The 13,369-nt window shown below is 36.4% G+C and overlaps 1 protein-coding gene across 1 annotated transcript in view; it reads right to left on the bottom strand.

The window, feature by feature from the left end:
* Positions 1–12,446, bottom strand: part of LOC123552279 (tyrosine-protein kinase ABL1-like) — a 51,987-nt gene extending 39,541 nt beyond the window's left edge. Inside the window, exon 1 of the mRNA XM_045341815.2 lies at positions 12,167–12,446. Coding sequence (XP_045197750.2) covers positions 12,167–12,266 — 100 coding nt within the window. The 5' untranslated portion in view covers positions 12,267–12,446. The remainder of the gene's footprint in view (positions 1–12,166) is intronic.
* Between the last annotated feature and the right edge of the window lie 923 nt (positions 12,447–13,369).

The raw sequence follows: 13,369 nt of genomic DNA, 5'->3' as shown, positions 1-13,369 counted from the left end.
AGTCAAATTCTTAAAGTTTAAAACAAGGGTTGAGTTTTAAAATGTTTAATCTGATGAATTTCATGAGTTAAGAGCAGTAGTTTATACTTTTGCATCCATTGTAGAGAAATGCTAACTAATGATGAATGATTCATGGATTTAATGTCATTAAACTTGCACATCTAGAAGGGATAATGCGGAAACCATGTTAAAATTCCACTTCCACTTGGCTTCCAACCTGTGACCTCTAGATGAGAATCCAGATGCTCTAAACCTGCACAACTGTGCCTCTATATAAGACCTTTCACAAGAAAGCAATATTTAAACTTTATAGACATGTTAATAACAGTATTTATTATTTTAATCAAATCTGCAGGGACACTGGGAATCAAGCATTCATCACTTGGATCATAGTCCTAAGGCCTCTCCTATTGATCTGGCCATGCATTTTTTCTGGTTGAACACTGCACAAGCACAATTTGGTAGCAAATAAAAGTTTGTATCCAACAATGTTGCTATATTTTCATATTAAATGAACAAACAGTGCAGCAGAACTTGCAATAACAAAAATGGACTCAAAATAGGCCATAATTATTAAAATATTAGCTTTTAAAATGAAAACCACAAAATACTATTACCTGAGAATACAACCATTCTAGTTTAAGTATCCATTTCACTATGCCAATTAAAGAATCACTTAACATGTGGTTAAAGTGCTATGTGCATTAATGATTAATTATTTTCACAAAAACTTATTATAACCAATTCAAGCATCGAGAAGTCGTTAAAATTGTCACTATTTCATTGTAAATCCAGTGAGAAGCCAGCGGTAGACCATAAGTTAATCACATTATTTTTCTCAATACATTAACTCTATTATAAAAGTGCTGTCAACCACCCTATCGCCATTGAATATTTCATTAAACAAATGCATCTTGTTATTACTCTCCAACCCTCTTATTAAACACTTATTACATAATCACAAATAACGAGTGTGGAAAAATGGTTTTAGTTAAAGTTTCAATAATCTTTAACAAACAACGTCGATCACAATATACATGTTAACAGACTGGCGACTACTTCACAAAAATATTGTTCAATACATTATCGACAGATTAAGATCTAAAAATCAACACACTGCAGGTGTCATCCGACACTCAAACTTTCCAAAAAGACGGTTTGAAATTTGAGGATGTCTCCATCGACATTATCTATCGCAGCAAAACAAACGATGACCAAAAAGACGCTCACCCATGAAAAAAATCTCTGCTTTTAACGCCTAATCTTAATCATTTATGACAGAGAGATGACTGTTCTATCGCCAAATGTAAACATTTGCCTTTCAAACCGCTACAGAACAAGCAAGTCATAAAGACGGCTGTTTTCTTTTTTAATGAACATTTCAATTGTGATGAATAGAGAGACACTTTACTTCAGAGCGACTTATTTGGAAGAATAATTTTATTGTGCAGTGACCGTCTTTGTGTCAACCTTTCTGAATGAAGGAAATGATTCCATTCAGATAGTGCCTTACTTTGTCAATGAGAGTAGTTTTTACACTAAATACCCAAATCAAAATTTTCACTTAAAATACTGCAAATTACTGAGCTGTCGTAAGAAACATAATATTTTGCAGCACATTTGAAAAAATTAGCTACATTCAAATTTTAAGGCGTTTATCAATTTCTTTGTTTGTTTTTTTAACGTGTTGCAGCACAGCACAGCCTCAAAACTTCTTCAATAATATGTAATAACAAGGTGTGCCCTCACTTTTCTATTGATTTTGAGTTAATGTAAAAGATACTAGTTTGCAATACTATCACCCTACCTCCAGAACTACATCTTTTTAGTATAATGTCAACCATGGACTCTTCTAGGATTTGGTGTAGATCAAATTAGTATTTCAAAATGATGAATGATGTTAACAAAACCAGCAAAAAATTCTCAAAAAAGAATGTTGTTTCTCTCAAACAAATGCATTTCCCAGGTATTTTAACAGTAAATAAAGGAGATATCTAAAGACACATTAACCATCATACTGTCTTTAAACGCTCATCATATGGAATACCTCTAATGAAATGGAGAGTATTCAATTGAGCCTTTGCTAAGGTAATTTCACATACTATGAATGTGAAGTGTGTTACTCAAGTACATCTTTACTGCCTCATAATGTTTCTTCCTTCTGCCAAAATGATTTGAGCCGCACCATGAGAAAACCAACATAGTGGCTTTGCGACCAGCATGGATCCAGACCAGCCTGCGCATCTGCGCAGTCTGGTCAGGATCCATGCTGTTCGCTAACAGTTTCTCTAATTGCAATAGGCTTTGAAAGCGAACAGCATGCATCCAGACCATAATGTGCGGATGCGCAGGCTGGTCTGGATCCATGCTGGTCGCAAAGCCACTATGTTGGTTTTCTCATGGCGTGGCTCATTTCTCCCCACTTTAAACCACACATCTAGATACAAGTTCCGATGGTACCTGTAAAATCTATTAGTGAACAAAGTGACACAATTTCTGTTCTCCCTTGTTAAACTTTGTTACACAATAAGTCTTGCATTATAGAGATTTTGTCAAAATTTGCTATAAAGCTCAAAAATATTTTGTTGCGGGTAACCCACCTATAACTCATGGGGGTGAGGATCTAGTATTTACTGGTTAATGAGCTGGATGCTCAACCCAGAGGTCTTGGGCTCAAGCCCGGCTGGGATTCCAGCTGCATCTTCACATACGATACTTGAACTGCCATTTCAGGGAGCAGACCAAAGGATGGGTCTTTTTAACTTACGATTTATGTGTTAATATACAATATCAGGGCCTCCTTAACTTTTAAATTATTGATCTTGATATACTTTATACATATTCAAAATGGTTGCTAACAAAATATGACATACTGGTATAACTGCTTTAAGCATTTGTCAAAAAAAGATGATGCACCATGTTAATATTGCAGGAAATGAAGTCCAAAAATACCATAAATAAACGAAATTAAAATTAGCTATTTCAGAGATATTCCCATAAATAAAACATTTCCCAGAGGCATATTTCCTATGGAAGAGAAGAGAATGAGAATATTGCAAGGCACCTGCAAAAAAATCATGCAACAAACAAGTTCAGCCTCAGGGCATGATTAATACAATAATGAGCCACGCCATGAGAAAACCAACATAGTGCATTTGTGACCAGCATGAATCCAGACCAGCCTGTACATCTGCGCAGTCTGGTCGGGATCCATGCTGTTCGCTTTCAAAGCCTATTGCAATTAGAGAAACTGTTAGCGAACAGCATGAATCCTGACCAGACTGCGCAGATGCACAGGATGGTATGGATCCATGCTGGTCGCCAATGCACTATGTTGGTTTTCCCATGGTGCGGCTCAATTACTTTAGCTGTTCACTTAATGAAATGGAAATACATCTGAAAAATGCAAATAAAAAATAAAACAATCACTCAAAAAGGAGACAATTTTTTAACAAAAGGCATACTGTTTCCAAAAATATGGTTTCACTTCTGTTTACAATTTAATTGTTTAGAAAAAAAACTTGACCTTGAAATGCTAGTGAAAGAGACCTGAGAATATGGAAACTGGCAAACAGACCAAATGACAATTTTAGCTTAACACATGTGTTAGGTCAAAAAAGGGACTTAGTAATTTCAGTAAATATTCTTGACAATTTCAAAATTTTTCAACGTTCACTTCTTTTTTTGTTACTTGTTTGGGTGTTAGTTTGTTTTGGGATTAACGCGGTTTTTTTCAACAGTATTTCAGTTATTTATGGCAGGCACTGGCAGTTAACCTAACCAGCGTTCCTGAATTCTGTACCAGTACAAACCTGTTCTCCACAAGTATCTGCCAACTGCCTCACTTGAATAAAAGGTGGAGGACGAATGATATCAGATACAATGTCTTTTATCAAATTGACACATAGAACATTGGCCCCATCCAGGAATCAAACTCACGACCCCGCAATTTAAAGATCCGCATTCTCCCTATTGAGCTTAGCAGGCGGGCTTGTTTGGATGTACTTTAAATTAATCTTATACAATGATTCCTTTTTAGAGAGGTGGCCATGATCATTTATCGACCTTGGAAAAGTGATGTCAACTAAGAGTGTACAGAATGCATAGCCCCAGGTTGATATCACTTTTCCAGGTCAATAAATATTCATACTGATGGAAACAGAAAGGCAACAATTGTTTAACTATTCAATTCAACATCTCCAAGGCCTTTTTGAATTAACTTGAACAATTAAAACGTTTGAAGATTTTGGTAGATGTAGATTAACAAGTCAGTACCTATGTGTTTTCCTACTGCTTACCAGCCAATACCATAATTTATCATCCATCTATGACTATGTTTAGACCAATGGAAATGGCTACAAATATAGATTGAATAATGAAGTAATATATTATACCTCCCACAATGGAGAAAGCCATATTGATTTAGTGCTGTCCTGTCTGTCAGCCTGTCAGTCTAATTCTGCATATTGTTTACATGTTCAAGTTCAGTGATTTTCAGTGGAATTATAGCCCTTGATTAATAAATTTTTACATTTTGGCTTCTTCTCTTGCACAATTACACAGATTTCCACCAAACTTTACAGGAAAGAATGATGCCAGGCTTAACTGAGCATATCATCAACAAGTTCCAGTTCAGTGATTTTTAGCAGAGTTATGGCCCTTGATCTGTTACATTTTACAGTGATATTACTACAGTCGACATCGTACTTGCGACCACCTCTATTAAGCGATTTTTGTATTAAACGACCGGTCAAAATCCCTCCAAAAGGTTTTCAGTACATGAATTCATTCCATTAAACGACTTTTTTATTTAACGACTAGCGACCACATTAATGTAGTCCCGACAGGTAAAATATTCGACAAAAGTATCTATTAAGCGACCGGGTACCAAATTCTTCATCTGTGTAATTAGCGAGTACGTTTTGCACGTAACTGAATACAATTAACCTTTGTATCAGTCGAACTGACAAACAATCTTGCCATAATGTTCACGGTTTGTAGACTTGGGAAAGTGTTCACGATGTTAAAACAGATTTTTAAACCAAACATATATGTTCATAATAAAAACAGTTACATTAACAGTAGAAAATAACTTTTCTTTTCATCTGACTGAAATTCATTAAGAGACCATTCCATTAAGAGACCACTTCTTAGCAGTCCCTTTGGTGGTCTCTTAATACAATGTCGACTGTACTTGCTGTATACAAATGGGCTGCATTTCACCAAACCTCACCGTAGCGGTTAGTGTGAAGCTTAGATGTGCACATCATCAGCACGTTCTGGTTTAATGATTTTAAGTCGAGTTATGACCCCTGATTTGTCAAATTCTGTGATGTCTGTTCTACTTCTCTACCACTTGTTAGAATTCCACCAAACCTCACAGGAATGATCACTGCATGTACCAAGCATGGTTGTGTACATTGTTGAAATCTTATGGTTTAGTACCGTTTACAGATTTTCCCTTAAGATACGGCCCTTAATTTGTAGCATTTAACAATATCTGTGTGTCAAGTGTTGGGAGACATATATTTTTCTTACATGTCTAGTTTATTTTAATGTCGTCATGAAGAAAATTTAAAGATTACTTGCTTCCAGAAGAAACAGCGCTGGTGTTATCTGAACCCAGCATGGCGTCTTCCTGCGACCTGGTTGAGTACATGTACCTTACCTAGCAGATCAAGGCACTGATTGCTGATGTGAAACAACTATTTTAAGTTTGAATGAAAAAGAAAGCTCCAGCTACTGTTGCAACACAGTTTCCTTATGATGATAATGATGAAGAGGAAGGGGATAGTTAACAGCAGGAAAGGATGTCAGGGGACAATTAAAACAAACAATCAACATCAAAAGATTTCTTAAAATAAATCAGTTATTTCAGCACAGCCTGCAGTTACTGACCATTGTCTAATAAGAGACAGACAGACATAATCATGGCAAAATGCAAGACAGAGCAGGGATGTGGAATTCATATGATTGTTTGACCTGACCGACTTGGGACTTTTTGCCGGCGGACAAGTACGTTTCTTTTCATTCTGTTTGTCCGCAGACAAGGAGACAATTTCAGGTACAAAATGAGGAAATAGAAAAATCGTTTTGAGAGTGTGTTGCTTCAAGTTTATGGCAGTGACAAAAATAATTTAATGTATGAAACTGGTGTTTTACTCATTGAGGGCCTCTCAATAGCTGCAGTTTGGGAAAAAAGCACACACCTGTGTCTAAATTTAGCACAATTTTTCGCCATCTGACTGGCTCCTACTCTCGGGTCTCACCTGATTTTGCACAAGGTAACTTGGCGAACAGAAATCGGAAACACACATAATTTTCCCAAAAATTGTGGACTAATTCATTGTTGGAATTTTGGCTGCTGACACAATGAGTCAAAGGTAATAAGGAAGTCAGAAGTCAGACAGGAACAAAAATCAAAAGTATGGCAACAAAAGACCCATTTAATCAGCATAAGAAATACCAGATTTCTAAGTACAAAAAGGGTCACAATTCTCACAAATTGCATGAAAGAGTTGTTACGCTTTTCCCATACTTTCTCAACTACTGACGGTAAACAAAGTTCCAAATTGCAGTCCGTAGCTTCAAGACACATGGAACAACCTGTATAATTATATTATATAAGCTGTTTTTCATTAAGGCCTGTAAGTATGTCCTTGACCTTAGAATTACATGCATGAGAGTTGCAAGTTCCATACCAGTATATCTCTTTGGTAAATATATATGTCATGTTATTCATAAAAATCCTTTGACTTCAAGGGAGGAAAAAGACACTGTGTAAACATGAAGACCTCCTCAATACAATACTACACTGAGATGGCTGTGTTCTTCTACAGATGGAACAAAGTCCTAAGTACAAGGAGAGGAACTTGAGAATCTTCAAAATGAAACTTCTTTTGAGCCGTGTCATGAGAAAACCAACATAGTGGGTTTGTGACCAGCATGGATCCTGACCAGCCTGCGCATCTGCGCAGTCTGGTCAGGATCCGTGCTGTTGGCTAACAGTTTCTCCAGTTCCAATAGGCTTTAAAAGCGAACAGCATGGATCCTGACCAGACTGCGCGGATGCGCAGGCTGGTCTGGATCCATGCTGGTCGCAAACCTACTATGCTGGTTGCAAACCCACTATGTTGGTTTTCCCATGTCACGGCTCATTTTATCACAGTCTTCCATTTCAGTATTGTACAGCAATGTAGTTTCTTTTTGTTACTGCCAATACAGGAATCCACTTGCCCGCAGTCAAAATTCACTAGTCCTGATTTTTAACATATAAAAGCTGCATGAAATAGCTATTTAGGACAATGTTCTACACTTAGTAACAAAAACAATCATACTACTACAGTGTATTACTGCAATGGTGACAAAAAATAAGCTATCAACACTTTTGCCTATATACAAGACTGAAGTCGTGTCCTCGAGGCTGGGGAACATTCAATAAAATTGAACCTGAAAATGTATGCTTGTCCACCATTAAAAAGTCCAAAGTCAGACACTGGAATTCCACACCCATGATTGACGATATATTTGACATTTAAGTGGTCTTTACAGACCTTTTGCCTGAAATTTCAAGGTGTGAAGTGAGCATTCTAGACGTAGAAACCAAGTATGCAGGAAATGTCTGTCCTGAATAACCTGAATGAGGACTCACTATGACACATTTTTGTTGAATAGAAGTCTGCAAATGACACCTCAGATTAATATTAATGCAGAAAAAGAGAGCTCTTTCTTATGACAATGTGCTCAACTATTAATAATACAAACTCTACGAAAAACCATGAGGTTCATGTTTGAATGAATGAATGAGTTGGGTTTTATGGTAGGGCTGGGTACCGCCTTGAAAAAAATACCGCGGTATACCATGATGGTTTTTTCCTAATTACCGCGGTATACCACCATATTTATCTTAAGACTTACAGCTATGGTAGTGGTCATAAAAATATTGAAAAACTCTCAGAAATATTTAATTTATTATGAGCAACAACGAAGACTAGTTACTTGACTAGAATTAAAGAAAAAATACACTGGAATATTAACTTGACAAATGACTAGTTAGATTAATGACCCTTTAAGTTAGGTCGCGCTTGTTTAAAGTTCGATTCGTGCACCCGTTTAATAAACCAGTAACGTTTACAAATAGTATGAAGGCTTCATCAAATCGTTTTCAAACAAAAAAATAATAAATTTCGACTCAACATTTTCCATACTGTTTATTTCTTTTTTAATACACGCAAATACATATCGGGATATTTTAAACTATTATCATTTAAACAAGAAGTCGGGACTCGCCGAATTTACCAGACTCAAAGTAAAAACAAGTGCGCCCATGACGTCATCCATCTATACGGAATAATCTGGAGGTTTTTGAAGGTTTTGATTGGGGATCACCCGGTGGATCATACATGTTCAATTGCACCATTGGGTGGTTATTTTTGTAAACTACTAATAGTAGCATGGGATATAAATCGGAAAATCATGCATGGTGTCAATTGCTGTTACGGAAGGCTACATAGACAATGTAAATTAAAAATAAACAGAAATAGGGATAATGTTGATAAAATACCGGTATTCCCTGATGGTACCGCGGTATGATACCACGGGAAGATGGTACCACGGTTACTGGTATACCGGTAATACCGCGCACCTCTATTTTATGGTGAACCGACACAAAAAGGTTATATATAACCAGGGTTCATGTTTGAAATTTAGGCTGGCCTTGTGTGGGAAGTATTGTGTTAGCATATAAACAGCAAGTGTCAGGCCACTCAGGGTCTAGTGTTATTTCTAGAGCGACGCAGCGGGGCGCCCCGCCCTGCCCTTTTTTACTGCCGCCACGCTGCCCGTAAAATGTGCCCTGTTGCCTTTGATCTTATGCTAAATCCCGCCAAATTCCCTGTTGACATGCCTCGACGATTTTTTGATCAGCAAATTACGTCACGGCGAGTGCACACAGGTAATGAGAATCAATGAAGTGTTAAAACAAATTGATAAAGAGTATGGATCATGTGAAATGTCAAAAAAGCGTGCGTAAGCTGCCAGCTGATTACCGAGCACGTGAAAAGTGCCCTAGATTTCTTTGGGCAAAATTTAAATTAGACCGTCGTTTAGTATATCAAGTATATATCAATGCAGTTTGATTCTACTGTAATTTAAACTAGAAAATGCACACATTCTAATGATTATCGAAAGTAAAAGAAAGTTTAGAATGTCCGTTCACGAGTCTTATTACTCCCGATGTCGTATGCAATTTTTCCATATTTCCTTCAAAAAAGCTGACAGTCCGTGTATTTTAATTGATGAGAAACATCAAAATATGTGGAACTATCTCTGGTTTACCCAAGTGGGTCATTTAAACTGAGTAAAAACTACTTTCAGACAACATTCCGAAAGTGTACCAGTATCCGGATAGTATATTTTGGATATGCGATTTAGTAAACTTTAACCTTACTGTAATAGCACTTTTCTGTTAATGAAATATTGATGAAAGACCTGATAAATACATTAGGACTTTTGATAATTATCAGTTCACAATGTGACCTGAAACAGGCCTTTAACTATGTTGTTTACAACATGATCTTGGTTTCAAGATTAAGCTTATATTAAGGCCATCCACTATTTCACATTCATATGAATAAGTTGACATTCTTGGTGACATTTTTAAGAGAAAGGCTTGAATGGTTTAACCTAAACTATAAAGTAAGTAAAAAGCCTTTGTAAACTTTGTTACTAGTTTTGGGAAGATTTAGCACTTTATTCTGTGACATTTCTTTTAAGTGTGCAATAAAGATAAATGGAATACATACATGTATTAACTATAAACATCTAGAAATGCAACTACTGCTATGGTAACTTTCACATCTAAAAGGGCACCCTGCCCCTTTCGGACAGCACCCTGCCCCTTTTTGGCAGCACCCTGCCCTTTTTGAGCTCTAGAAATAACACTAGGGTCTGTTTATATATTTTAAATTCTCTTCCCTCCTTTCTAATCAGTTAACTACAATAAGTAAAAACAATGACCAGCTAAAATTGAAAATTTCCAAACAAAGCCACAGTGTACGAAATTCAGATTTGAATCCAATAGTCCGTTCGGGCTACCAGATTAAAAAATTTCCAAGCCCGACACCAATTTCACTAGCCCGAACTTTAACGCCTTAAAATACATAATTTTTGCACCATATAACATTTTGTTTTACAGACATCTCTATGCATGTTTGAAGTAATAAAAAAGACATACAGGGATTACAGTACATGTTTGCCATGTTTTTGAAACATTTTAACTCGAAATACTCCAGTCCAGATCAGCATCGTCAGAGTCCAAAAGCATCGGACATGACACTCCTTGCCAAAACGAAATCTAAACTGTTATGCCCGATTTTTTAGGATCCGCACTCGCCAATTACTGCAACTCGGACTGTTGACAATTTGTAAGATGTAATACCGAGTGCTGAATACACATTTACACACACGCTGATAGCATAATTTAAGCTCCGCCTACTGCAGGTACTTGTGAGATTTTCGCGAGAAGTGTGAAAGCTAATCAAATTATCCATTACGCTAGAGGTGTTTGTATTCAGCCAATTAGCGCTGCGGTTACGTCTTTGACACTGTGTGTGATTGTCAACACGTATGAGTGCAAAAACCAATAATTCCATAAGCGTTTCTCAGTCTGGAAAATCATGATGCAGTAGTCGTTTAACTTGCATGTTTTTTTAAACGAATGAGGAAAATTCGGTAGCCCAGTCGGGCTTGTACCTGTGGAAAATCGGTAGCCCGAGCTGAAATTTGGTAGCCACGGGCTGTCGGACTACCGTGAATTTCGAACACTGAAGCCAAACATGAAGGGGTTATGACGACCGTCTCAAAATTGCCAAGGGATAACCCTGCTAGAGTCAAAGACATCACATAACTTTAATATTTGAAAGAACAATTTAAGTTACTTTGTATAAAGGACAAACATTACTGTGCACGACTAGGTTTTCTAAGCAGATAGGCAGCTCATGATTTTTGATAATATTATGACTTTTAGATTTTTTTTTTGCATTTGTTTGTTCTCGTAAAATTTTAATTTGTTTTACTTTTTAAGTTTTTTAGATATGGCCTCAAAACAGCACCTCTGCACAAAGCTCTCAGCATTCTCCCTGTAATTATCGTATCTGTAATTCTGTAACAAGACTGGTATATCAATATCGGGCCTTCAGGCAGCTCATAGTAAGTGTTGTCTACAAATCCCTACCAAACCCCCTACACACAAGTTTACATTTATATGCTGCTTTCTCCTTGATTCGAGCCTCTTAAATCTTTTAGAGGTGTGCAAATTTTTGTAAACCTGTTCAATTAAATAATTTTTGTTTTTTGTTGCAAAAATATTTGCATTTAACAATGGGCAATAAGAATTACAATGTTATCATCTTTTATATGTACTTTTTTGCATGAGACTGAAGGAGGTGAAACTCCACATCATTTAAAAACTTTCTCATCGATTCGAGCCCTCTGTTTGGAAGGTCATTAAATGTTTATGTTTGCATATTCTATTTCCATAAAGCAAATTTCTATCAAGTTTGACTTCTTGTTCACTCGTTACAACAGTCGAAATATGCTCGGGTGCTTTAAATTTGAAATTTGGGCTCACAATATTACCCACTATGTAATTTCCTTTTGAAATAAGTAATTTTAGATGCAAAAATTTAAAATAGGTATTTCATCAATTTTTCAGTGGTTTTATGACTAATATTTTCCAAGGCATTATAAAATGTAAATGACAAAAGTTTCTGATGGCAGAACATGCTACATGAGCATGAATTTTACTAAAACACAAGGGCTCAAATCGATGAGAAAGCTCGAATTGACGAGAAACAGGCATATAAAAACAACACAGTCACTGACCAGTTTATAATAAAAAATTGTAACTTCTACATATTTACTTTACAGTAATTAAAAAGTACTACACTGTGACACAGACACAAAAGCATTACTTGTTAAAAACATTAATTTGACAGACTTTCATTCCCTGGAAAACATTACGTACAGGATTGTCAACTGAAATTTGTTTTAGTTCAGTGATGAGTCATAATTCTTCACAGATTTTGTTTTTCTTGCACTTTGACAAGTACTGTAGGATTGCAAAGCTAAAAAATGAATGAAAAATCAATATCTACACAGAACGTACCATTTGAGTCCTGAGCAAAGTTTTGTATAATCTGCCGATTATCCTTTGTTTTCCTTTCTCGTTTCCCCGATTTTGTTTCTTTTGCTTGTTGGGCCCCCATGTTATCTTGGCCCTATATATGCCTTTTCTTTGCAATGATCTCTTTCAATCATTTCATGAAAATACCATTTTCATTTCTGATAGAAGTACTGGGTCTATTTTGAAACAATAAGCGTTATAATTCAATGTAATTAGTACACAATTTTCTACTTCCTCCCCTCACAGGCGGCCGCCATCTTGGTTTGCTTCGAGAATTCAAAACGAGGCTTAGCCGAAGTACCAAATAACCCCCGACGGAACACGGGAGAATGCGGATTTGCAAGCAGCCGGGTGCGGCTTACAGTAATGTGCATGATAAACAAGTAACAAATTAATAATAAGTTAGAAATGGACAAGCAAATTAATGAATAAACATAATATAGAATCAGTAAAAATCGATATACTGGTATATGATTATCTGAAGACGCAACCTGTAATTAGCAGACTCGGTTTCATTGAGTCTGTTCCTGAGATGTAATGAACTGTATAACAAACTTCATTACCGAAATTGCAATCAATTAGCAGACTCGATTTCATCAGAGGTAATGAAATATATAATAATCTTCATTACCGAACTTGCAATTAATTAGCAGACTCGGTTTCACTGAGTCTGTTCGTGAGAGGTAATGAAATGTAGATTTTATAACGGTCTTCATTACCGAAATTGCAATTAATTAGCAGACTCAATTTCACTTTCACTGAGTCTGCGCGTGAGAGGTTACGAAATGTACAACGCGCACTTCACAAAGGAGTACGTGATCCAAACGAAATTGCAATTAATTAGCAGACGCAGTTTCACTCAGTCTGCGCGTGAGAGGTAACGAAATGTAGGCTGTAACACACTTCAACAAGAAGTGATCCAATCGAAATTGCAATTAATAATTAATTAGCAGACTAGCTCGGTTTCATTGAGTTTGTTCGTGAGAGGTATTTAGATTAAAAACACACTTCGTTAGAGGGCGCAGCGAAATCCGGGGAGTGTAAAACTATTTCATGAAATTGATCAGTCATTTTACTCAAACTTCTTGATCTTTTCCACTCGCACTGCCCTTCATAACTTTATATCATTAGTATATATAATATTGCTGAAGCGGAGGAACCGGATCATGATAGTCAAGCTAAAAA

This window comes from Mercenaria mercenaria, chromosome 15 (genome assembly GCF_021730395.1).
Source record: "Mercenaria mercenaria strain notata chromosome 15, MADL_Memer_1, whole genome shotgun sequence".
Lineage (NCBI taxonomy): Eukaryota > Metazoa > Mollusca > Bivalvia > Venerida > Veneridae > Mercenaria > Mercenaria mercenaria.
Note: the sequence above shows the minus strand (reverse complement) of the source record. Positions and strands in the feature narration are given on the sequence as shown.